Genomic DNA, 22,437 nt, shown 5'->3' on the forward strand with positions numbered 1-22,437 from the left:
TCCGCACTCGTCATTTCATTTTTGGGCTTCACATCAAACAAAGCAGAAGTTATTGGGCAAAAATCACATATCAAAAACTAGGTCTGATGATTACTTGGAAAAAAAAAGTCGAGTTTATACGTAACTGAAATCTAGGTTATTAGTTAGACATGGCTAAAGATGAATCAAAACAATAACTCAAAAATTAAAATAAATAAGTCCTACAAACTAAATGAGAAAATCAAATCGTAATGTTAAATCTACAATTAAAATTGCAGAAAAATCGTCAGAAGTCGTCAGGAACTCTAAATATCGTTAGGGTTTTGATCTAAGGGGATAAGGGTTGTATTCATAGGTTCGACAAAATCCAGATAAGGGTCAGTGGAAACACGGGCATGCCAGGTAAGACATGGCCCGTGTTTCACGGAAAAACGTGTTTGACATGTTAAATGAAGTACAATGCTATTTCAATACATATTCCTCAGAACATGACCCGTGTCAAGAAAGACATGGTCGTGTCGAGGTTCTCAAGTTACAAAATATTCAGAAAAATAAAATAGGACACGACCCGTGTTATGTAGGGCACAACGGGTTCCAAGGCTTTGTGCACTTCAATCTTAATAAAAATACCAAATGTACCACAAATGACTTCATCGCTAGGACATGGCCCGTGTCAGATGGGACACCGCTATGTGTCAGGTTTTTTCGTATCCAAATCATGCCTTGCAACAATTTCTTTGAAAATACCAAAATATAAGCAGTATGGATACTCTACAATTAAGCGCAAGTTGTCCAATTTATTACTAAAATGCAGGAAAATGTGCACAAAATACAAAACAAAAGAAAACAAAAACAAACAAAAATGATGCATATAAATGCTTCTAACAATAACCCACTATTACCCCATTATTATATGATGTTTTCATGCTTCACAATAAATAGAAAAACATGCAACACCTTTGCAAAAAAATTTTGCTTCTAAAATAAAAGTTACACAACTCAAATATAACCTTTCCAAAAAGGTTACATATTCGACATAAACACAATTCCATCAATATAGGATAACTGGGTTTAGGAGCATTATCATTGATATCGCATTATCATTGATATCAATATTTTACTTATACATAATATTTTATACTCCCAAGCGATAACGAATGCTTAGTTACTTATATATCTAAAGACAATATACACCCAATAAAGAAATATGAGATAAAAGTATTTGATTAATAAAAAATAAGAAAACATTTTACGCATTAATCTTATTTCCAATCGAATAGACATTAACTTTTACATCCACCCACACATTACATTGTTAATGTTCAAAAACATAATACAGGTAAATGGAGACTGGGTAAAAAAGCATTGCAGAGATGGACACCCAAAGAGGGTATGTGTCACGGTTGAAGGCGAATAAGCCAATAATTATGCAAGGTATCATGATTGTTAGCACCTCGGCAGAGTAGCTCCACGATAATCCCTTAATATATACAGTAACAAGCAATGTTGTCAACCCCAGGAGGTTATTCATTACTAGTCCATTGTAAATCTGCATATCGTAAACAAATATTCATGTTATTAGTTGGACCATATATCATATTTAATGATGAAAATATTTGATGATAAAATAGTAATTTTGAAAGATATGGAAGGAAAACCTTCCTAGTTGATTTTGTTTTCCTTTCAGATGATTCACTTTTTCATTGAAACAAAGTGTATAACAAGAATAGTTAGATTTCGTAAACTATACAAACCTCTGAAAATGTCAAAGAAGCATTCTTTGTAACACGTGGTCCAGCATCAAGGAGTGCCATTATTATCATTTTAGTGTTCATGGAAAGTGGGGCCATAACAAATGAAGTGAAGAGAAAAGGTATGTGAGCCGCATTTGAGAACTGTATAACACTTTGTATGAATGCTCCTGAAATTAAATATATGATACCAACACCGAATACAACATACAAGATAACTGCTTTAGGTCTTCCCATTTTCATAGGTGCGTCAATTTCACCCCAAGAATCCTGAAAATTTGTAAAAAGGTCGATCAGTAGTATATAACTAAAGTTGACATGTAAAAAACATTTTAATGACAAATTAAACAATTAACTATTTTTTGTACATTACCTCTTCAAACTTTGCTATTGCATGTTTTGGATCTTTGATACTTGGATCATGATTAATGGCTTTTTCTATCCATCTAACGAATCCATCTACAAATTCTTTTTTCTGGATTGAACTATTGCCATCACTATCAAAGTCATTTACTACCTCTTGCAAGACTGTATCATGATCCAATGATACACCGAAGTGTAGAGTCTCAATGAACTGTTGCAACTCTTTTCGTTGTATTTCTTGGTTACTATCTTCATCATACTTAGAAAATAACCTATATGTAGAATAAATAATTAATTTATACATCATCTTTTCATCGCACTTGAAAAGACAGGAAATCAAGAAATTTACCCTTCTATCTTTTTTCTGTCCGCTTTTCCATCTTCTGTCACAAGTTGATGTTTCTCAAGGACTTGCTTCAAGATTCTCGGCATGATTTTCTCAATTTTTGTGAGATTGGCACGCTTGCTTTTTATTGCTACTTTCTCAACCTGTAGATTAAGTATTTAAAAAGAAAAGTTACAAATTTGAGTAGTATTTATGACTAAATTATCATTGAAAATAAAAACATGCCTGCTTCCAGAGATTTTTAGAAACTGTATCAGAGTTATTTGCCACATTCTTCCATTTTTCCAACCACTTGGTGCATCCCTTTTTGAATTCTGAGAGATTGATTTTACCACTTTTGTCACTGTCGAAGTGTGTCAAAATCTCTGCGTTAGCATACTCCTTGGATATTTGATCTTTTTCCAAAGCAAACACTTCTTGGATCAAATGTTCCAATTCATCTTCTGATATGTGGCCATCATTATCAGTATCAGCTCTTGTAAAAATACTGTAAAATTGAATCAAGTCATCAAGTTATTCAGTTAGTTTGATATCCACGAAAACATTAAGATAATTATAAGTTTGATTATCTCATTATTATCAAAAGGAATATGTAACACCTTTCAAAGGCCTTAAGATTTGGTTTTCCATGCTCATCAATAAGATCATCTTCTGCAAGCCTCTGGACATGATAGAAAAAGCGGGCTCGCAAGTGCTCTTGCTTTAAGTATGCCAAACTCCTCGCCTGAATCCATGGATTCCAGAGCTACAAAAAAAATGCACATCCAGAAACTTCAAATTGTAAATATATGATTTAGGGCATTTGAAAGTTAAATTCAAGATTTCATAGAAATTTGAGCTATAGTTTGCAAAAACATGGTAGATGTAGTATCGTACCTGATGAGCAAAGCATAAGAGTAGTGACGCACTTGATACAATAAGTCCCAATAGTATTGAACCAGGAATCTTCATTAAAGTGGCTAGTTGTACAGTGGCAAATGGAATCATTGATAGAAGCATGATTACAGCTAAGCTTCCAGTCTCGTCATCAATATTAACACCAGTATCTATATGGCGAGTATCAAAAAGCTATGATTGTAAAGAAGTAGTATATGTCCAAATCTTATATCTGTTGTATATCAATTCTTTTCGAAAAGTATGTTGGCCATATATAGGCTTTCTTATCCGGAGAAAACCAGAAAAGAAAAGTACCCATGCAACTAGACTAGTTATTTATGTATCTTAATAATTATTTAGAAGCAAAATCATCGTAGATTACAGAAACAAGATCTAACCATTCAAAACCGAAACAATCTGGTTGAGAGAGAAACATTTTGTTGTGGAGTCTTGTTGATGTTCACATTCTGGGGTTGATTCCTTTCCACGAAGCTTATCTCGACTTAATATGATGCGAAATCCCCATATAAGCGTGAGAGTAATGACAGTGGATCCTGCATACATGCCTACCCCAAAAGCCACTTGGTTTTGGGCATCTGATGCAGTAGCAAGAACACCAGAGACTGCAGAAAAGATATAGATGTGAATATGATATTTAAATACATTGTTGATCTAGAAGTAAACTTTAACGAGTACTATCAGTTCAAGGTAAGTATTATGATTGACTAATTGTCCATGCGACCATGCCCTAACCAATTGCTTAACAGTGATACACTCATTGGTCAACCACATATCGTCTGAAATAATCATAATCTAAATATTTATTCAACATTACTAGTGATTATATAAATGTGTGTGTGTATGTTAATTTCCATAATGTGTATGAATCTACGTATGTATGCACGTATGGATGTATGCTTGTATGTATGTATGTCGATATGCATGTGTCTCTTTGTTACATAATTTAATAGCATTTTTGTAGTTTTGTTCATTATTTATGCAAATCTAAGAAGTGGACTTTTATGCAACTAGGCAGTTATAATAATAATGGTAATTAAAATAATTATTGTTACTTGTTCGTCTTAATTATGAATAAATAAATGTATAAGATATTTATATCTTGTTGCAGTGACACATGAAAATGAAATGAGAGATCATGAAATAGAAAGTCTTACACTCTTACCAATAACAATGACGATTCGTGGCAAAGCCATAAGCACCCGGAAAACACTAGCACCGATCGCCTTATCTCCGAGCAACACAAACAAAGCTTCACTTCCTTTATGTATCCATTCCTCCCCCAACATCATCAAATACGTATACATAAGCATCAGGAACACCCCTTCTTGAATCGTATCTCCACATGGCAAGAACCCGTAGATGCTTTGACACCTCTTTTCAGCATACAGTGTTATGGTGGACTCTGAGGAATTAGAAACTACCATATGAAGATTAGGAGGGTTTTCTAAAGCCTGATCATGAAGCCCATCTGAGATCATCGAAGTTGAAAGATTGTCAACTTCTAGCCATCTGCCATTAACCATGCCAATGATCATAAGCATGATGAAAGAGAGGCCTATTCCTTGGGAACTTGTCATGTTGGACATGATCCCACTAGAGGACAATGAAAAGTGGCTATATGGATCTAAGTGCCATGGTACCAGGTTAACTTATATGGGGGGAGCTAGGAGGATTGAACAGGCTGTGTATGATGATCTGTTTCATTCCATAAGGTCAACGTCGTTGCCAATAATATAATTTAATCACCCAACAACTTCATATTTGAAAATGCAAAGTGAAAATTAATTGAATCTACCATCTGCATCATGTCCACTTGGTTGATTGAGAATACCCGCAAGTGTTTGTACTACAATTACAGATTTACATATATATTTAAAATATGCGTGGATAAAAAATTGGTTGTAGGTTTCGTGGACGTTTTATTATATAAATTGGAAGGTAAAAAAAAACTCAATGTCGATAATTAAACAACAAGTTAACCCCTTTTCTATCTCTCCCAATTTTCAAAATTAATTACCTTGATTGGAATCTATACAATTTTTTTTAACTTTTCTTCATTTTAAGCGACTTAAACGGATAATATACTTTTCGATTTGTACATATTTTGTCATAGTTTCTTTCGTCCACATTTGCCCATTTAACTTGTTTAACTGTACACATCCAGTCATTATGACCAGCTATTCTAGATAAACTGGAAAAAAATGACTTAATACGGTAATATATTTCTCACTTTGTACGCATTTAGTTATTCCTATTTTTTTTTTTTTTCACATTTAGTTCTTTTTTTTGTCACAAAATAAGTCTTTGTTGCTTTGTACACAATCATTACTTATCAATAGTTTGTTTAGATTTTTCTCACGACATCCTATATAGCACAATCATTAGTGAGGTGTTCGGGGTTGTTCATGTTTATGGCCACTGGGGCCTCGATTGTTTGGTGCTTAGGTCTTGTGTTTTAATCATCGTAACTTCTTCATATAATCTTAGTTTTTAACGATCTTTATATATACACATTTGTATTTTAGTCTACTATAATTTTCGTTTAGATTACTCATGTTAAAAAACTAATATGTTTTTACTTACGTTTTTATAAAAAAAATAATAAAAAAAATACGTTCATCTATACATTCATAAAGAACGCATGTATATAAAGATCATAAGTAAAATATACAATTATTTTATAACGAGAGTAATCTAAACGAAAGTTGTAGTAGACTTAAATACGAACGCGTGGATATAAAGACCGTTAAAATTTGAGATCATAAGAAAAAGTTACGACGTTTAGAACACAAGACATAAACGAAACACAAGACCTAGACAACCAAGCAATTGAGGTCGAGGTGGTCATAAGCATCAACAACCCCGAACACATCGGTAATGATTGTCCAACGTAGGATGTTGTGAGAAGAACCTAAAGAAACCGGTCATAAGTATTGAATGTATACAAAACAACAAAAACTTATTTTGCAACAAAAAAATATGAAGGACTTAATGTGTACAAAATGAGAAATATATTACCCTATTAAGTCATTTTTTTCCGGTTTACTTGGAGTAGTCGGTCATAAAGACTGAATGTGTACAGTTAAACAAGTTAAAAGGAAAAATATGGGCGAAAAAATAACTCAATGATCAAATGTGTACAAATCAAAAAGTATATTACCCTTTTAAGTCATTGTCCCTTATCTTAACTTTGATCGATAAATGAAAGATACCATGATAAGGCACATTGTAATTAAAATGTCTATATTTTATACCAACTAAACAAGGACGGACGCAAAAATATATAGTAGGTGTTGCCAAAATAAAATAGGTGTTGCCAATATATGAAAAATAGATAAAAAAATCAAAACATTTCCAATCCGAAAAGAAAAAATAGGTGTTGTCGGTGCCACACAGAGACCTTGCTATAACCATCCCTGCCAGTAAAGTATTTTCTAATACAAAATAGGAAATATTGTTAAAGTGGATTAGTTTCATTGTCACATTTAATGAGACCAATGACGAATCTAGCACCATATTGGCTAAAAAAATTGCCACAAAATACCCCAAAATTTACGTCTTTCTTAAGTGATGTGTTTTGGAGGTCATTTTCATCGTTTTCATGTAAGGTATGTTATATCTCGTCTTTTTTAATTTCAAATGTTAGTTTTGCGTTTTGTAAGGAGAAGCCTGGTTAAGCATCATACACAATGCGGTACTACATACAAATAATCAAGATGTTTGTATAGAGTAGTGGAGTTCCAGCGGCTCACAAGTACATACGTAGGTGTGGAATGTGTGCAAGTTTGTAAAAGAAAGGAAGACTTTGAATGATGACATTGTGTTACAATGTGTTATAGGTAGAATGAAAACAACAATGTTTAAACGTCCAGAAAACAAAAAATATTAATGATTATGTTTATGTACTGTTGGTAATTCGTCAACAGATTTTAATGAAGAGAAATTAAATATCCTTTTACTTTTTGTTCTTACAAATTTTCTTATCAAATTAAATAGTGACATGTATAATATTTAATGTTTATTTAATGATATTTTAATATAATAATATGACATATGTGATCATTTAATTGGATAGGAGAATTTGTATGAACAAAAGTAGAAAAATATTTAATTTCTCTTTGATTTAATTATATTTGAAAATTATTGTTTTCGCTCCTATCTTTCACACAAACTAAACATTTAATGTCTCGGTTTGTTATACCAACTTATACATATTTCACACTTAAATACATGCATGTGACACGATTAATTAGGCTTCTCTTTACAAAATGTAAAACAAAACATATGAAATTAAAAAAACCGAACTTGGTTTTGCAAGAAATACGGAAAGCAAATAACTTGTAAACACATAATGTTATATAATAAAATAACTTTTGAGTGTCAGAATGATGCAGTCATACACCAAACATGAATATTGAATAACAAAAACCATTTAAAATTTATTCAAGTTTGTCGCTAATTATTTATAACTTGAAACGGAATTGAAAATTTTAATTAATTTTCAAATATATGGCACTAACTCATTGTTATTTTTAAAAATTATTGGCAAATTAGCAATATAACGGGGGATATCTGAAAAATAATTCATAGTTTAAATTCTACGGAAAATGACGCAACGGCCCTACTATGTATTACGACTTTGCTCGTTAAGTCCCTAAAGTTTTTTCCGTGCTTTTTAAAGGAACAAAATGGTTTTTGTCAGGTCGATTTGGTCACTTTGGACAAAATGAAGGGGTAACTCGGTTACCCCCATGCCACATGGACATTAACCCATTTTTCAAAAGCATTGACTTTAAAAAGTCAAAAAGAATTCCTCCTTATTCTCTCTTAACTCTCATTCTAATATTCTCACAACCTGAAGATCATTGTTCATGTTCTGGATATTCATTAGCTCTAGTGATTTCTCATCATCTTCTAGGAAAAGTGATGCAGTAGATGTGCCTGGACCCTTAGTAACACCAAAATCGACACCTGCCCCTGTATTAGATATGTTGACAGTGACTTCAGGTGTACTGACCTTGGTTGTGTTTGTGGTAGTAGAATCCATAAAGAATGGGGTGGATAGGGGAATAGAAATCTGTGGAAAAGAAACACCCACAAAGATCTTTGGTAGTTGAGTAATGGTGATTGGTATAGTGGTAGATATTGGAGATGAAGTGGTTATCAGAGAAGATGGAGGAGCAGGCATGTGAAAGAAATCAGAGACAGGTGTAGAAGAGGTAGGCGGTGTAGATACCATTGGAATTGGAGTTGAAGTAGGTGGAATCGAAGTAGCTGCAATATCTTCCACTTCGTTCCGAACTGGAACACCATCACGAAGATCATAATGTGTTTTGGATTCTGAAGCCTCCTGAACCAATAGAGATGGTGACCTCGGTTTCCGAGCGGCCTTCTTAACCTTCTTCTTCGGAGTCTTGAGTACCTCAGAAGGACAAGCTTTTCCCTTTCGCTTTGCTCCCCTCTTCGGCTTGTTTGCTTCATCAATTGCCTTTCACAATTCTTCTGGCATATCGCGAGCACCAGAAACAGGTAGCTTGCGATACTCAATAACAATGGCATTGTCTGAAGGAACTCTGTCCAACATCACATTCGAAATGGTACCGATAAAGCTAAACTTGGTAGGATCCGAAATCATGAAAGATGATGTTTGAAAAAAAGGAATATATCGCAACCATAATAGTATCATTTACCAGTTAAACCTTGAAGTGGGTAAGGGCTCGTTTAATGATGACCGACCAGAATCGAGCATACGAGATCTCTGAATGGCGAGAAGTAGAGACGGTGCTTTGAATGAATTGTGCCCAGAGAATGGAACCATAATCCAAGTTGACGTCGGTGTAAGGACCATAGATTAAAGTGCAAAATAGCTTGCTTGCACTGTCAGACCCAACAACCCTTTCAGACAGGCTCTTGAACAAGAGAGTAAATAACCCATTCCACAATGGAGGAAGATTGGGCTTCCTGAACTTGGATAAGAGAGATGTATCCCCAAAATACCCCATTTGGAAGAACATCTCGATAAGAGCAGTAGAGGAAATTGAGTCTGCATCCACAAGCCATTCAGTCGAAGTAAATCCTAATAGTCTGCAAAAATGTGCTTTTGAATTCGAAGATTTGTGGGTAGCAACCTCAAAGTGTATAACACCATTTTGTTGACTGTAGAAGGCAGAGGAATACGCCTTGGAAAGATAAACCAAGGGAACAGATTCTTCCATGGTCAAAGCTTGAACTAGTGGGGAGAATTTCAAGCACTCAATCATTGGCCAGAGACCTTCTATGTAGCGGGAGGAGTCAAAATCATGAGTCAGATTTTGACTTGGCTTGACTTTCAACATGATGATTGAAGCGGATTGATCAACAAACGAGGTTGTGTCAGATGAAACAGCCATTGATGCGGCGATGAAGAAGATGAACAGTGAGTAGAGAGAGAGAAAAGGGTTTTTCCTTGAGAGAATTTGTGAGCTGTAGGAGAAAATCATTCGCTGAAATCCATATCCCGGTAAATTAGCCATGAAAGTCGTGACAACTATATGTATCAGGCGGCGTGATAACTGACACGCGTGATGTCAGGAATTTGAATTTTACGCGCCTTCATTGAATCCCTAACCCCAAGAAACCGCCTTTTTAGTTATGTCGTTTCGGAAGAATATGCCACTCCACCATAACCTGTTCTCGGAATAACAGTAATCCAAAAGAATTAGTACAAGACTTGGAAAAATCATAAAGATTTTTGTACAAGAGTGTGCCAAAGAAAAAGAAATAAATCAAATTAAATTTATGGGATTTAGTGATCTTAAATAAAAATGACTTGAAATTCAGATGGATCCTGGGCAACGATCTCTTCCTTCTGAGTCAAAAGAGACTCGAAAGTGCTTGTGTGGCTTCTCGTTGAATTATGATCATCTATTTACTAAGAAATAGTGAAAGACATCTTTTAAGTAGGTTGCATGTAAGGCTGTTCAATATTCGGATAAAACCGAATTGTCCAATTGGACAATTTGGATTGGACTATTTGGTTCGGATATTCGGATTTTTGGATTGGTTTTCAAGAAAACCGAATTATTATTTTGGATTTCGGATTGGTTTTGGTTTATAAAATAAGAACCGAATAGTCCAAAAAAACCGAATAATAATTTATTACTTATTTTCTTTTAATATGTGTATAATTATTTATTAAGTTTGTAATTTAGTTTTCAAATACGTTCAAAAAGTTTCACCTAATAACAAACATTAATATGCATTTTCTCTCAAAAGCTTTTTATCTGCAAAATATTAAACTATAATTTCATAGTAATTGTTTATAAATTTAAATCACAATTAAATAATTTTTTTTTGCTTTTTGTGTAAAATTGGGTAATATTATATGTCGTTTTAAAATGTTTCGGTTGTTGAAAACCGAATTATTAAAACTGATCCAACCGAATTGTAATTGGATTGGATCGGATTGGATTTGAATTTAGTTTGGACTATTCGGATTCATATTTTGAAAACCGAAATCAATTTGGATTCACTTGATTGGATCGGATCAAACCGATCCATCCAAACGAACACCCTTAGTTTCATGGGTTGCTGGGTTTCAATTGAATTCCGGAACTCAACATAAGTTCGAAAATCGGAATGAAGTACTTGTTTGACTAGTGTAGCCATATAGCCTCTCCATCCTCAAAATCCCAAGAATCTCATGCAGATGCTCCTCATGCTGCTCTCTGGTCTTGGAGTAGACCAAAATGTCATCGATGAAGACAGTCACTGACTGATCCAACATAGGCCTATACACCCGGTTCATGAGATCCATGAACGTTGCCGGTGTGTTGGTGAGTCCAAAAGGCATCACCACGAACTCGTAATGCCAATAGCAGGTTTGGAAGGCCGTCTTTTGAATATCCTCCTCTTGCACCCTCATCTGATGGTAGCCAGACCTCAAATCGATCTTGGAAAACCAAGATGCCCCCTGTAATTGATCGAAGAGATCATCAATTATCGGCAATAGATGACGGTTGTTTACCGTCAACTTGTTCAACTCCCGGTAATCAATGCACATCCGGTGTGATCCATCCTTCTTTTTGACAAACGGATCGGTGCTTCCCATGGAGAGCTACTCGGTCGAATGAACTCCTTTCCTAACAGCTCCTGCAGCTGAGAGGATAACTCATGCATCTCAGGAGGTGCAAGACGATACGGTGCCTTGGCAATTGGCACCACACCAGGGATCAAATCGTTCCGGAACTCTACTTGCTTCATAGGAGGCACACCATGTAATTCCTCTGGGAATACATCGGGGAACTCGCGCACAACATGAACATCAGAAATAGAAACTGATCGCTTCTCATAAACCCGGGTATCCACCATATATGCCAGATAACCCATACACCCATGCTAAAGACTCTGCCTCGCCCTGGAGGCAGAATAGAAATCTAGCCCTAATCTAGTACCCTCGTCGTAGATGGTCATCACTCCCCTAATAGGATCTTGAATCGTCACCAACTGCCGCTTGCAGTCAATCAGAGCCCCAAACCGGCTCAACCAATCCATACCCACGATGACACAGACATCTCCCATCGCAATATGGATGAGATCAATAGGATACCCAACACCAAAAATCTATAGCACACGATTGTGATAGATGTTAGTAGCGAAGACTGGATGCTCATCAGGTATAGAGCTCTCAATGACCTACTCAAGGCCTCCTGTGAAATGCTAAAACCATGACAAAAAAGATGATGACACAAAAGACCGACTCGCACCCGAGTCAAACCGCACAAGAGTAGGTACATAATTCATAAGGAAAGTACCTAACATGAACAATATCATAAGCAACATAAATAAATAAGCAGAATAATAAAGAACGCATACCAGCCACGGCGTCTGGAGCTGCTCGGGCCTCCTCTGCTGTCAACTGAAATGCTCTCCCTCGAGCTCTCGGAGCCTCCGCCTTCCCCTGCCGACCATCAGTAATACGTAGGGTCACGGGAGCCAGAGTGTGAACTACCCTAGGTGCAAGCTGAGGAAACTCAGCCCTCAAACGACCCGTCTGGTTGCAATTCAAGCAAATCTGAAAACCATTGGGTCAATTCCTAGCCAAATGCCCCTCCTTGCCATAAATGTAGCAAATAGTCCATGACCGACAGGGTCCCTCATGCCCCTTGCCGCAATTATCGCAAGTGCGGCCCTTCTGGCCGCCCGCTCTCGATACAGCAGGCATAGGCCGCTTAGTCATCGGTTGAGACTACATTGGTTTCCTATCTCTCACCTAAACCTCTCTTTCCTCTCTATTATTGGTCTCCAACTCGATCTCTCTCTTCCTGGCATTGGTCTGCAGCTCAAATATCCCTCCTAAGAATACTTAGATACCAATTCAGACATGCCTGCTCAGTCGACACGTGCTCAGGACAAAACAAGGCCCTCTCATGAAACATCCTGGTAATCTCAGTCACTGTCTCTATGTTCTTCTTGAGAGATAGGAACTCCTGGGACGATCTCTCTCTCTCTCTCTCTCTCTCTCTCAACCGCTAGCACAAACTCCTCCCTAAACAACTCAGTAAATCTCTCTCATGTCAGTGCAACATGCTCTACAAGAGTATAATATGTTGTCACAAATTTCCACAAGTCCTTCGCTCCTGAGTGAAGCATATTCAATGCGAATTGAACCCTCAGATTCTCCAGATATAAGAAAGTGTTAAAAAAAAACCTCAGTATCATAAATCCATCTCATCGCAGCAATCGAGTCCAGGGTCCCATCAAACTCGGGTGGCTTTGTGTTGCTGAACTCTCGGTACCACAATGAATAACCCCCTACGGTCTCGCAGCAGCAACGATTTGTGGTGGTGCTCATGAAAAGTCTCAATCAACGTGTGACCATCATCACTGATCGTCATGGCACTCATAAAAAGTCTCAATCAACGTGGTCTTAATAGACCCGAACATATTTGGAATAACCACTCTGATCGTCGTGGCCACCTCGGTGGAAATGATCATGTGGATCTCATCATCACTGGCACTCGGCCTCTCGGGGTCGCTGGAGCCTGAACCTCGGGTGACCACCATACTGAAACACACAAGAAAACCATCAGAATCAGGCTAAAGTGCATACACACAGATACAAGCTCCTTAATTCCTTACGATTCCTTCTTGAGCCGCGTAAGGATCTGGTGCTTTCAGTAGTACGGTCCCAATACTACCTTCCACACCAAGCCGTATTTGTCTCAAGTCTTCCTCTCTAGATCCTCAGTCAAAAGGACTATATTTGTCAAGATCGGCTATAGACTCACCCTGTTGGTTCCTCAGAACCACTACTAAGCATTTAGGTACTCATTCTAGACTGCTCCCCAGCACTTGTGACATGGCAAAAATACAGATAATTTTTTTTAAATTCATCCCATTCATAAGAAACTGATACCAAAATATTCAAAAGAGTCACATTGTATCATAACACCAGAGTACAAATCCCAAAATCACTAACTGCGGAAAAACATGGAGTGATGCAGGGCGATCAAGTCGGGCCCTTCCCCTTCGGGCTAGAAGTACCTGAAACAAAAACTGAAAACTATAAGCACAAACCTTAGTGATTTCCCCCAACATACCACATACTAGTTAAACATACTACACAAACATATTGACCAACAGTGCCAAGAATATATAGGTGTTGGCCTGTCCCTTCGGTCTATTTTAACTGGATACTGCCAAGCATATCTAGGTGTTGGCATAACCCTTCGGTCTATCTCAACCGGATACTGCCAAGCATATCTGGGTGCTGGCATGCCCCTTCATTCTATTTCAACCAGATACCGAGTCTATTTCACCCCTACTACTACCACATAATATCATAACAGTAATCACTGAGTCATCATGCAGATACAAACAGGACTAACAATTATCACAAAGATAATCATCATGCTATAACATAACTAGTGGGTCGTCCTTGGTTCCTTCGACCCACGGTTACTACAAGGAAAACTCACCTCAAACTGTGGGTGTCAAAAGGTATATAGTGGATGACTTGTGAACTCCTCTCCTATCGCACAAGCATAAAATCCTAATTAGAAATTAGGTCACATTCTAACCCGAAGGTCCAAAACCCGAATCCCTGACTTAAGGCAAAATGTCCCTTTACATTTGCCTTATTGGGCCTCCTCCCTCTAAGGCCCAAATCTATAACAACCCAAAAGTATCCAAGCCCAACCAAAAAGGCTTTTAAGGCCTAATATGGCCCAAAGACATCTAACAATGTCCTAGGCCAAAATGCCTTGTTACAACAGGTGAGCTTGAAGCCCAACCTAGAGAAGTCCAAAGCCCAACAAAACTGAGAGCCCAAAAATCCATTTTTCCCACTGCTTAGGTACGTACGGCGTACTCAGCATGTACGCCTAGCGTACGGTGGTGTTGACCCGGAATCGGAGTGTTGACCTAGTATGCGTAGCGTACATTGGAATACGCCCAACGTACTGGTCAGCCAAACGAAAACCACCTCTATGACTTATTCTATTAATACCTAACGCCTAAAACATAGATCCAAGCCCCTAAAAACGTCCTAAGCCATAAAGTTGCAAACTTTATGCTTTTACATGCATGGATGGGGCTCAAAACATGAATCAAGTCCATAAGCACACTTGGTTGGTCCCTAACACTTGCATGGTTGATGCTTAACCATCAAGATCCAATTTTTATGACTCAAAACACCTCAAAAGCTCAAAAGGACAACTCATATGGATTAAAGTTCCTTAACTCCAAGAATCCAAACTATGGGACCAAAATATGACATTTTCAACCCTAAAACTAGATCTAAGCATGCAATGGTCAAGCATCCAACTTTATACCTTCAAAGAGCTAGCAGTGGTGTCAAACCTTTGGATCTTCAAGCTTCTTCCATGCCCTTGCTTCTTCCCAAACTTCCTTCTTCTTCAAAACCAACAAAGATCACCAAAATCATAAGGTAAGATAAAAAATGCATGCAAGAGGGTTAGGGTTCGAGTTTGATATTAAAAGGACAAGGGAGGCTAAGAGGGTGAATATCAAGAGGGACATAAGGTCTTTAAATAGGGTGCAAACCCTAAAAATTAGGGTTTTCCCCTGCTATGAGTACCCCCAGGATAGCCTCAAATACGCCCAACGTACGTAGGCGATTTCCACAACCAAGATTCAGCTAGTACGCTAAGCGTACTCATAGAGTACATCCCGCGTACTAGCCAAAGGACCATTTTTGCAAAAAAAAATTTAAGGGGGGTAGAAAAGGAAACTTACAAGATCCGGATGTTACAATTCTCCCCCACTTGAATCAAACTTTGTCCTCGAAGTCCGCTGCTACAAATAATCATAGGTAGTGCTCCCTCATCTCATCCTCCGGCTCCCACGTCTACTCCAAACCCTTGTGGTGCTGCCATTGCACCTTAACCAGATCAACAACCTTACTCCGCAAGGTTTTCGTCTTCCCGTCGAGGATCGCCACAAGTCTCTCAATGTAGTTCAGGCAGTCATCCACCTGAATGTTCTCTAATGGAACTACTGCGGAATCATCAACCAAACATTTCCATAGCTGCGAGACATGAAAAGTACTGTAAATCAGGCTAAGCTCCTCCAGAAGGTCCAGTTGATACGCCACCCTACTGTAACGCACTATTTCGAAACATTTCCCATTTTGGAGTAGTGATCAGGGATTGGGTATTAGCGGGTTTGGGACCCTTGAAGAATTGAGATTTGGACTCATTTGGGGTTGGATAATGTAATTTGGATGATTCGGGTATTCGGTTTGTGTTTTGGAGTCAAAGGGTGTTTCGGTAATTTGTCAGCTCGGGCTTTTATGGAAATTGGAAGTATGTTTGGGAAATGGTAAGGCAAATATGGTTTGATTAAATTGTAGGGCTTCTTGTTGCGTTTTCATGGATATAAGGATCGTCGGAATCGGATTTATAACGAAGAAGTTATGGCCTTCGGAGTGCTTAAGGGTTTAAGAGGGAACCCTAGTAGGCGGGGCGTACTGATGCGAAGGGCATTATGTTGGGCGTAATGTTGTGTACACTTAGCGTACATCGAGGGTCAGATCGGGGTTGTGAAACCTCATACGTTGGGCGTACGAGGAGTACGCATGGCGTACAAGGGGTAAAGGAAAAACCCTAATTTGGAAGTTGTATCCTATATAAACACATTAAGTCTTTTTAGCTGGCCTCTTTATCAGCCTCCAAGTCCCTAAAACCCTAAAAATCGTCTCTAAGTCTCAATGGTTGTGATTTTGAGCTCTTTGTGTGCATTTTGGTGTTTTTGGGTCATCTATAAGAAGATGGAGTTTGGTGCAAGTTTGTGGATCAAGGAAGAGCATGTGGATCTTGATTATGTGCTTCATTTCCAGTTTGTTTGAGGTATAAAGCTTTGATCTTGTTCATTGTTGGCTTAGATCTATGTTGTATGATTTTGGTCCCTTTTTGGTCCTAAGAATGAGATCTAGTGGTTTGGTACCATTCCAGGAGCTATGAGTTGCCACTCTTGATGTTTCTCAGGTTCTAGATGCATAAAGTTCCTCCTTTAGGGTTTGGAATCCTCCATACATGAGATGGTGTCCTTTTGGTGAAAGTATAATGCTTTATCTTGAAGATTGGTTCTTTTGGGGCATGCAAAGTCACCAAGTCAGTGAATTTATGGGTCTAGACACTTGTGTGAGCTCATATCTTTGATTTGGACTTCTGGACTTAAGCATTATGAGCTTAATGTCGAAATTGGCTTAATGGATGAGTACGTTGGGTGTCCAAGTCTGGAAGCGCAACATACAAGCCAAATTGCATGTACGCTTAGCATACAGCTAAGTAAGCCTCGCGTACTCAGTCAGGAGGGTTTAGGCCTTTGGGCTTCGTGTTGGGCTTCCTTTTTGGGCTTGGGTGTTTGAGTTCTTAATGGGCCATTTGAGTACAAGTGTTTTGGACTAGGAAAATTGGTTTGGCTTTAGGGTAAGGCCCTGATGCATGTATGGGGGCTATTTTCGGATGGAAGAGCGAGGGGTAGAACACGAGATTATGAGGGTAGAGAAGAGGATAGGGTTAGTTCTTACCTCAAGACCTATTGAAGCAAGAACTAGGTTGAATGGCAAGACCTATTGACACACAACACAACACACGATAAGAGACCTATCTTATGTGAGAAATAGAGCAAATTGCAACAAGTTCAAGTGATAATTTATTCATAGAAATCGGCCCTATATATAGTTGATAGGAGCCAAGAGTTACAAAAGTGAAAAGACTCATCATTAAGAGCTTTTATTTAATTAGTTCATTAACTACTAGCCAATAACAACTAGAAACTCCCAAAAACTCTTCAATTTTCATCCATGCTACACACAAGACAAGGAAATGGTTCAAATTTCTTCCATGATCACCAACAAGTCCAAAAAATCGTGGTCACAACTTCCATGTAGCCAAAACAAATCGGCCCACCCCGTTTCAAGCCCAAATCCACGAAATCAAGCACACTCCAAAGCCCAAATTAGTAAAGCCCATCTCCTTGGCAAGTAATCCATTTTTAATTGGGCTATCTAGGTCCAAACATATATCATCTCCTCCCCCTTTGAAAGGAATTGACATCAATTCTGCAAGGCCATCATCATCAAGATAAGGGGAGAGATCTCCGACGTTGAAAGTTGCGTGCACTCCGTATTCTCCCGGGAGTTCCACCTTATAGGCATTGTCGTTCACGCGTGCGACTATATTGTAAGGACCGTCTGCTCGGGCCATTAACTTGTTCTTGTGATTTTCGGGGAACTGTTCTTTCCTTAGATGAACCCAAACCAAATCGCCTTCCGAAAATATCTGAGCCTTTTTGTTCTTGTTGGACTTCTGCTTGTACGAGGCATTAATGGCTTCGATACGATCACGAAGCTGAGCGTGTAGTTTCATCACGGGCTTCAGCTTGGCATCTGCATCTTTATGGACTAGCTCTTCCTTGGGCAAAGGGATTAGATCCAATGGTAAGTAAGGATTCACGCCGTAAACAACCTCGAAGGGAGAATGGCCTGTTGCGTAGGTAGGCGAACAGTTGTAAGCAAACTTGGCGTGTGCTAATTTCACATCCCAATCTTTCTGTGTCTTGTTCACCAACGCACGCAGTAAAGTGCCCAAGGTTCAGTTCGTGACCTCGGTCTGGCCGTCCGTCTGTGGGTGGTGTGATGTGCTGAATAAAAGCTTTGTCCCGACTTTCCTCCACAATGTGTTCCAAAAGTAACTCAAGAATTTGGAGTCACGATCAGAAACTATTGTTTTAGGAATCCCGTGCACCCGGACGATCTCCCGGTGGTATAAATCAGCAACCATACTTGCATCATCGGTTTTGTGACAAGCAATAAAATGGGCCATTTTTGAACACCGGTCCACAACTACCATAATTACATCTTTACCCCTTTGAGTTCGGGGCAGGGCCACAATAAAGTGCATGGATACGTCCTCCCAGGGGCGAACTGGGACGGGTATGGGAGTATATAAGCCCGGTTTGAATGAGCTTTTAGCCAAGTGGCACGTTACACACTTGCTCACGATATTAGTTACATCCCCCAACATCTTGGGCCAAAAAAAGTGTTCTTTCAGCGCCTCCAAAGTCTTGACTACTCCAAAGTGGTCTGCTAACCCACCCCTGTGCGCCTCACGAATCAATAACTCCCTGATGGGGTGTTTCGGGATGCAAAGACAGTTCCCTTTAAATAGGAATCCATCCTGCACCAAGTATTCTCCCTGTGAACCGCTATTACATTTTACAAATACATCACCAAAATCTACATAATTTCCATAATAGTCTTTCAACGCCTCGAAGCCTAGCAAGCGAACATCGAGTGTAGCCAGTAAATCATAACGTCGAGATAGTGCATCTGCCACCACGTTACTTTTTCCATTTTTGTACTTTGAGGAAAAGTGGAATGACTATAAGAACTCCACCCACTTGGCATGTCTCGGGCTCAATTTCTGCTGACCATTGATATACTTCAGTGACTCGTGATCTGAATGCAAAACAAAATGGTTAGCGCGTAAATAATAGCTCCAATGTTCCAGAGCCCGCACAATGGCATAAAACTCCTTATCGTAGGTGCAATAGTTCAAACGAGCTCCCCCTAATTTCTCCGAGAAGTAAGGAATGGGTCGCTTGGCCTGGATCAACAAGGCACCCATACCCACCCCGCTTGCGTCACACTCTACTTCAAAAGGTTAGGAAAAATCGGGTAGCGCCAATATAGGAGCATAACATAATCTCTCTTTAATCACCTCGAATGCCTTTTGGGCATCCGCTCCCCACACGAAAGGCACCTTTCTTCAAACAATTGGTAATCGGACTCGTCACCGTACTAAAGTCACGAATGAAACGCCGGTAAAAGGACGCCAAGCCATGGAACGATCGAACGTCGCTAATGGTTTTGGGGGCCGGCCACGTCTTGATGGCTTTGATCTTAGCTTGATCCACCGATACGACCGATGTGGACACCACATACCCCAAGAACTTCACCTCGTCCACGAAGAATGATCATTTCTCCATTTTGCCATAGAGTCTTTGGGCTCTTAGGGTCTCGAACACTTGTTTCAAATTACTCACATGCTCCTCACGACTCTTGCTATACACCAAGATGTCGTCTAGATAAACAAACCTGCCAAGAAAACATTTAAAACTTCATTCATTAGTCTCATAAACGTGCTCGGGGCATTCGTGAGGCCAAACGGCATCACTGTCCATTCGTAAAGGCCATGCTTTGTTTTGAACGCCGTCTTCCATTCGTCCCCTTCACGTACTCGGATTTGATGGTACCCACTTCGTAAGTCGATTTTCGAAAATACAACCGACCCGTGAAGTTCATCTAACATGTCGTCAAGTCGGGGAATCGGGAAACGATACTTGATGGTGATGTTGTTGACCGCCCTACTGTCGATACACATCCTCCACTTTCCATCTTTCTTGGGTACGAGAAATACCGGTACGACACACAGACTAAGGCTTTCTCGAACATATCCCCGGGCCACGAGCTCATCAACTTGCCTTTGCAACTCCTTCGTCTCATCGGGATTGCACCGATAGGCCGCTTTGTTTGGTAATGGAGCTCCTGGGATGAGATCGATGTGGTGTTGGATGCCACGAATTGGCGGCAAGCCCGGTGGTAAATCTTCAGGGAAAACGTCTTTAAACCCTTGTAAGAATTCTGCCACGTCATCATAGAGAGGATTTTCCACCTCACCATCTTTGGCTACCATTAGGTACACCATGCCACCATTGTCAATCGTCTTTTCAACCTCCCGTTCAGTGGCGAAAATCGCAAGATTCGGCTTCTTTTCTTTAGTCTTTACCGAGCGGATGTCGTGCGACGACATGGGTTTTAGTATGATTTTTTTGTTGTTATGTTTCAATTCATATTCATTGCTCCGCCCTCTATGAGTCACGTCTCGATCATATTGCCAAGGATGACCCAAAAGTACGTGGCAAGCATCCATGGGAACCACGTCACAAAGGATATCATCATTGTACGAGCCCATCGTCAAACCTACCATTACCTGCTTTGTTACTTTTATATTTTTATTATCATCTAGCCAATGGAGCGCATAAGGTTTAGGATGGTTCATTGTGACCAATCCCAGTTTTGCCACCATTTCGCTTGATGCTACATTAGTACAACTACCACCATCCACTATTACACCGCACCATTTATCATTTACCAGAAATTTCGTATGAAACAATTGAGTTCTTTGGTCGGTCTCTTCGTGTGTCACCTTTGCTTGTAATGCCCGAAGGACTAACAACGTGTCATAGACGGGAGCTTCATAGCTTTCATTCTCCTTTTCTTCTTCATGTTCGGCCTCTTCCTCAAAGATGGAACTTTGTCTTTTTTCTTCTTCTAGCAACTCGTCCCGGAATTCCATCGCTTCCCGTAACGTTACGACTCGTTTATTTGGGCACGAACTTTGTAAATGCCCAAACCCTTGGCACTTGTAGCATCGCACCTTGGACAAACTAGTTTCCTTGGAATCTTTAGAAGGAGTCGCGGTTTTGGGAACTCTGGAAGAACTACCCGCGGAAAAAGGATTGACGGTTGCATTCTCGGGTTTAGCCCAAGACTTAGATTTCCCGAACTCGGATTGAGGGACGCCGGTTTTCCTGTATTTTTCTTGGTTTTCCAACTTTAAACACAAGCCACAAAGAGTGTCAAAATCAGAATATGGATACAAATCAACAATGTTAGCAATATTCAAGTTTGACCCGCGTAAAAACCGAGACATTTTCTGCTCCTCGACTTCATCAATATCACCCATAAGTGACAATTTTTCAAATTCGTCTATATATTCAGCCACGTTCATTTTGCCTTGTTTCAACTCGGCTACTTTTCTATAGGTTGCCATGCAGTGATTAATTGGTACATATCTTTTTCTTAACTTTCTTTTAAATGATTCCCACGATGCAATTTTGTCTTTACCCTCTTGTGTTCTCTTGGACTTAAGCCCTTCGAACCACAAAGAGGCACCACCACAAAATTTCAAGATGGCAAACTTACATGCCTTTTCGTCATCTACATCTTTGAACTCGAACATGCGTTCAGTTTTTCTTTCCCACTTCAAGTATTTTTCCGGGTCCGTACCACCCGCAAATTCCGGCAACTCGTTGACTTTGAATTCTTCACTTGACCTAAGTTCACGCCTTGCTTGTCTTCGAGGTTGGCCATATTGGATGTTCCTTAGTGCTTCTTGAAGATTATAGAGAAAATTGGGATCATTAAAATCCATAGTGACTGCAGGATTGTTTCGGCTCTAATACCACTATGATGCGTGTATGGGAGCTATTTTCGTATGGAAGAGCGAGGGGTAGAACATGAGATTATGAGGGTAGAGAAGAGGATAGGGTTAGTTCTTACCTCAAGACCTATTGAAGCAAGAACTAGGTTGAATGCCAAGACCTATTGATACACAACACAACACACGATAAGAGACCTATCTTATGTGAGAAATAGAGCAAATTGCAACAAGTTCAAGTGATGATTTATTCATAGAAATCGGCCCTATATATAGTTGATAGGAGCCATGAGTTAAAAAAGTGAAAAGACTCATCATTAAGAGCTTTTATTTAACTAGTTCATTTACTACTAGCCAATAACTACTAGAAACT

At 39.1% G+C, this 22,437-nt stretch overlaps 1 protein-coding gene and 1 pseudogene across 1 annotated transcript; both read right to left on the bottom strand.

The window, feature by feature from the left end:
• Window positions 1–1,187: 1,187 nt before the first annotated feature.
• LOC145164939 (sodium/calcium exchanger NCL-like) lies at window positions 1,188–5,038 on the bottom strand. Its single transcript, XM_079083592.1, has 9 exons — window positions 4,499–5,038; window positions 3,714–3,938; window positions 3,316–3,485; window positions 3,039–3,184; window positions 2,665–2,926; window positions 2,443–2,582; window positions 2,104–2,365; window positions 1,734–2,000; window positions 1,188–1,528 (listed from the first exon to the last, which is right to left on the bottom strand). Exons 1-9 carry the CDS (start codon window positions 4,920–4,922, stop codon window positions 1,295–1,297), a joined length of 2,130 nt encoding a protein of 709 aa, XP_078939718.1. The 5' UTR covers window positions 4,923–5,038; the 3' UTR covers window positions 1,188–1,294.
• A 5,528-nt stretch (window positions 5,039–10,566) lies between these two features.
• Window positions 10,567–22,058, bottom strand: LOC145127520 (uncharacterized; annotated as a pseudogene).
• Between the last annotated feature and the right edge of the window lie 379 nt (window positions 22,059–22,437).

This window comes from Lactuca virosa, chromosome 1 (genome assembly GCF_052849685.1).
Source record: "Lactuca virosa cultivar CGN04683 chromosome 1, Lactuca_virosa_CGN04683_v6, whole genome shotgun sequence".
In the NCBI taxonomy this organism is placed as follows: Eukaryota; Viridiplantae; Streptophyta; class Magnoliopsida; order Asterales; family Asteraceae; genus Lactuca; species Lactuca virosa.

Coding starts and splice junctions, on each gene's coding strand:
- LOC145164939 (XM_079083592.1), bottom strand. CDS start 4,922: ATGTCCAACATGACAAGTTCCCAAGGAATAGGCCTCTCTTTCATCATG. Junction 3,939..4,498: donor ACGAATCGTCATTGTTATTG/GTAAGAGTGTAA, acceptor TCTTTTCTGCAG/TCTCTGGTGTTCTTGCTACT. Junction 2,583..2,664: donor CTAAAAATCTCTGGAAGCAG/GCATGTTTTTAT, acceptor CTTAATCTACAG/GTTGAGAAAGTAGCAATAAA.